General features: G+C 42.2%; 1 protein-coding gene across 1 annotated transcript; it reads left to right on the top strand.

Moving 5' to 3' along the window:
• The first annotated feature begins 2447 nt into the window (after positions 1–2447).
• Positions 2448–4543, top strand: LOC133849837 (zinc finger protein Gfi-1b-like). Its single transcript, XM_062285898.1, has 3 exons — positions 2448–2583; positions 3548–3783; positions 3847–4543. Exons 1-3 carry the CDS (start codon positions 2448–2450, stop codon positions 4285–4287), a joined length of 813 nt encoding a protein of 270 aa, XP_062141882.1. The 3' UTR covers positions 4288–4543.
• The last annotated feature ends 539 nt before the right edge of the window (positions 4544–5082 follow it).

The raw sequence follows: 5082 nt of genomic DNA on the forward strand, positions 1-5082 counted from the left end.
CTCTTAGGCAGGTCAAGGTAGATGATTAAGCGATGTAAGTAAAGGTATTCAAATGCATACAAACGTGCGTATATAATATTATAAATAAATATATATACCAATCTCCTGAATGCGCGAAGCATAGAAGTTGTCCTTTACCCCGTTGTGGCTATTTGTTGATTCGCTCCGTTCCTACTTCGTTATTTGGTACTATGTTTGTTATCTATAAATATCTGTAAACAACAAAATAAATAAATTAAATGTTAGCATTTAAGAAAAATTCATGAATAACATAATTGTAATTACGTTGAACATGTTTGAGTGAGTTTTTCATCATGGAGGAGGGGAATTCCACAGCACTACGCCGGATGAGGAGCAGCCACTGATGTGGTGGCCAACGCAAGGGAGATGGCGCCGATGTGGCCATCTCAGGCAGTGTGGTTACGCCGAGGTCCAACTGGGTCCAATTCAAATTCAGAAAAATGGATCAGTGAGTGTATTTATTGTTGTTTTCTTTGTACTTACCGTCGTCAATAGTTTTTTTTTTTCGTATTTCCTTTTGTTTAGCGAAATTTTCAATTGCGCGGCAGCTGTTTTGTTTTTCTATTAGTGATGCGTTTCTTCTGTCGTAAAGCAGCTGTTTTGTATCGGTGGAGTTATCGATTGTGCGGACTGCGGGCCAGGGATGGAACTCCACCTGAGTACCGATGAGCCAGCCCGCGCGGCCCCAGGGAGGACAAACAGTCCGTAACAATATGGCGCGCAACTTTGAAATTTGAATTAAAAAAAATAAAAAAAAAGATAGTTCCATCGATGTAGTGTATGTCCTTTTGTCGAGTGAAATTGTGATCATTTGATGTCTTATGTGTTACGAGGTAGTAACCCATAATTGCGCAGCTCTGATCGGGATTTCATTTGGTGACAGGATCCAAATCTTAATGTAATTTTTTGTAGCAGGATTTGTTCATTTTGTGGTTGATGCGCGTGTGTCACTCTTACGTTGGAGTAGAGAGTTTGCAACGTGTCATCGTAGCCTGGTGACAGCAACGAACAAATACTGTGATAGAATTGTAATATTAGGTTAGCATTGTTGTATAGGTAGTTTCTCTTTGTTGCTTATGTTTACTATTTGCTCCGTCTCATTTCGAGTGGCGCTGGGTGTGTGCTGGCCTGATGCTCTTTTATCAGCATAGGCGACAGGTGACCCAGATCGATATAGTAGCGATTCTGAGCCGCACCTGCCACACAGCGGACACCAATCGTGCTCAAAAGCGAGACGGAATTAAAATAGATTTCAGGTAGCGCTCCTTGGGATGCCATCTATCACGAGAGTGATGGATAGAGCATCTGATTAGTGCTTAAGTGTTTGTTCATTATTTGAATTGTGCGTAGTAAAGCGTTGGTTAGGTCGTAGTGCGAAATTTTTTCTCTCCCTTCCGTTTGTTAATGTTATAGAAAGGAAAAAATTTGTTGTTTGAGTTATTTATTTATTTATTAGGGTACGTATTTATTTATTTAGGGTACGTGTTTATTTTGGTAGTTGTCGTTTTTCTTACTCAGCAGTAGATTGATACGAAATTAGAAATGTCAGAGGGTCGAGAAGCAGATGGAGCACCGGGGAATCTGCCGCTTTTAGTGGGAGGTATGGCGAGGACTCCTATGAACTTTCGTGGATTTCCGGAAGTACTATTTCCATCGGCTGAGGCACTTGCAGGATTGGAGCAAGAGGCTTTGCAACCGGGAACTCAACCACCACCAGTAGCATCCGGTATGGGAACAACAACTGCAAGTAAATCGGCGGATACGGGCCGACAAGTGTATCCACCAGAGCGGATGGACCGAGTCATCAAATTGACGGTGAGCGCGACAATCGCGCAGGCTCATGCGACGGAGTTCGCTGCAGAAGGGGATTTCGGCATCGATACGCGATGAAATTCGCGCAGGCTTCCTGGAGTTAATGACACTTATGCAGTAGACCATCCGGCCGCAGAGTGACGGTAGTGGTGGCAGTCGACAGGAGTGAGCCGGAGCCGCCAGTGCATACCATACGAGGACCGCTGCCGCGTCCAGACTATCTAACGAACCCTGAAGAGGTGTACGATCCGCACGCTAGAAACTGGCGGAGTCCCCACGGCAACATGCGTTCAGATGCTGGGGACGGAAGGATCGAGTTAGGCATGGAAACTGAGTCGTCGAGGGACCGAACTTACCTGAAGCTGGAACGGTGGAACGTGCGATTCGATGGCGTCGATTCCACTCACGCTGTGGAGGATTTTGTTTTCCGCATCGAGTTTTTGCAAAGACAGTGCCAATGCCAATGGAGGGAAGTGCTACGCGACTTCCATGTACTCTTGGAGGGCAGAGCCAGGGAATGGTACTGGATGCATGTGAAGCACGTGGACAGCTGAACTCAGTTGCGTCAGGCAATGCTGGACCGGTTTAGGGGCTACCAAACCGAGCATGACCTCATGCAAGAGCTGCTACAAAGGGAACAGTCCAGCGAAGGCGTAGACGATTACATCCACCACATGCGGCGGCTAGCTTTTCGTTTCCAGAAGCCTCTCCGAGACCGTGAACTGGTGAAAATAATAAAGCGCTGTAGGGGTGAGCAATGTCCGTTAATTTGCAATTTGAAAATTAAATTGTATGGCGGTATCAATATTTGCGACGCGACTGTTGTGCAAGCTAACAGCTGCGCGCGATAACATCTGCATTCGATGAGAGATGCACTCGCCAACAGATGTTAGTATATATGTGCGTCAAGATAGCTCCGCAACTTTAGCGTCACATATCGATAAAAAAATATCGGCTAAAAAAAAATTATATATTCGTCTTTTTACGTGATATTTAAACTTAAATTAAAAAAGTTTAAATGCATAATAAATAAATAAATAATAGAAAATTAAATTATCTTTCTATTAAATCCATGTTCGTCAAATTTCATGCAGTATTTATGCACTAAAATCGTGATTGAAAAATTGGGGTAGCAACATTTTTGCAAATATCTCGGCTTTGACGAGTTGTCGTCCAAATCGGCTTATGACAAGTTATAGAGTATTGTTTTATAAATATACCCTCAAAAATTCATAATTTTAAAACTTTTCGTTTTTGAGATATTTCAGGAAAAGTACGATAGCCTCAGCTCCAGCCACATACAAAATGATTAATGGCCGTAACTTTTTTTTGACTTTCTTGTCGGCCAAAGCGCACATTATATTTTCGTAGATACAACTATAAGGAAGATATAAAGCAATTTTGGTTGAAATCCAACTATCTGTTTTTGAGAAAATTGACCTTTTCCTAACCCGCAAAAACAAGTTCATTTCGCAGGTGCATCAAATCACTGGAACCAGCGTGGAACCAGTCAGTGTTAAATAACACCATTTGAACTTTGGCGGGACTTCAAATACTTGCAGAAAATAACTAAATGAAATAAATATTACTATAATTTAAAATTACATTGAAATACTCTATTTATATATATATTACTTTGTTATAATTAATAAATATACGCAATTTTATATTCTTATTTAAATCGTAATTTTGCAGTTTACTTGATCACTGTTAGCGGCAAAACCTTATGTTAACTCTATCATCATAGTGTCCGAGCAGCGTCTCGATAGCTCGTCGCCCAAAGTGGAACTGTTTGAGGTTGACTTTGAGCCCGAAGAGAAGTTTGTAGAGGAACAGCTCGAACAAGAGGAGGAAGAAACTTCAATAGCAACAGTGAAGACAGAGGAAAGCAATGTCAAACAACGCTCCCAGCATCGACGCAAATCCTATAATCCCGCTCTACAATGCCCGGTTAGACTTTAAGCTCAATTTTTATATGTTTGTATACCTAACTTAAATTTTGTTTTTTTGTAGATGTGCAGCAAGCAGCTGAGCACGAGTAACTCCTTTAAATATCACATGCAATTGCATGGCGAGGATCGTCCCTATGTGTGCAACATTTGCGGCGATTCATTCAAGACACGCAACACATACGATGACCATGCAACGCTCCACAATCCCAACAATTCGAACAAATGTCGCACGTGCGGCAAAACGTATCGTCAGGCCTCTTCACTGCGCTCCCATCTCTTGAGCCACACCGGTGTCAAGCCCTTCACCTGCGACATATGCGGAAAGGGTTTAACACAGAAGTCCGGCTACAAGAAGCACATGCTGACGCACACGGGCGAAAAGCCGCACACCTGCGACAGCTGTGGACGCAGCTTCCGCTACTCCAGCAATTTGATTGCCCACAAACGTTCGCATTCCCGCAAAGTTGGTGCCGTCGATCAACAAAAGGAGCAGCTCGAATAATGCTATATGTACGACCATATATATATATATAGAAGAAGCCACCACGAAGCCAAAACACTTTCACCTTATGAAAACCTTATGTACAAGAATCAACAAACATCAATCGGCAAGTTGCTGTTAAGTTTAGTTCTAAGTGATTAAGATTAGAATTCGGCTGGCACCGCATTTTCCATTTTGGATATTCATGCCCTGCGGCAAACTTAATATTAACATAGAATAAGTAAGGTACATTTAAATATTTTTTAAATGTATAAATTCGATTTGGCAGCGAAAGTTTTCCTTGTAATTTCACTTATTATTGTTGAAATTATTTTATCTTTTAATTTTGGAAGAGTTGTACTTGAATTGACATTTGCTACTAATATAAATCTTGTTAATTATTCTAAGAATATTTCAATTTATTAATAATTTTTTAATTGAAAAGTTTCCTTATAATTTTATATATTTCTTTTGCTGCGACGGCGACAATTGCGATTGGGCCTGTGCTGAGCATGGGTGCGCATGTGTGCCGCCAGGTTGCGCCGATGTTTCACCATCTCGCCGCACACGTCGCACAATTGCGATTGGGACTGTGCTGAGCTATTATGGACACGCTTATGCATACTGAGGCCTCTCTTGGTTGGGAATGCCTTGATGCATTCGTCGCACTTGAATGGCTCAATTACTTTATCGATTGGCTCTTCGCCAGATATGACCATCTGATCCTCCTCGACCTCCAGTAGTCCCTCTTCGTCCTCCTCGGTTTCGGCCTCGGCCTCAATCTCTTCCTCCTCCACCTGGGAGGCCACTGCTTCA

Source organism: Drosophila sulfurigaster, unplaced genomic scaffold, assembly GCF_023558435.1.
Source record: "Drosophila sulfurigaster albostrigata strain 15112-1811.04 unplaced genomic scaffold, ASM2355843v2 contig_88_pilon, whole genome shotgun sequence".
Taxonomy (NCBI): Eukaryota; Metazoa; Arthropoda; class Insecta; order Diptera; family Drosophilidae; genus Drosophila; species Drosophila sulfurigaster.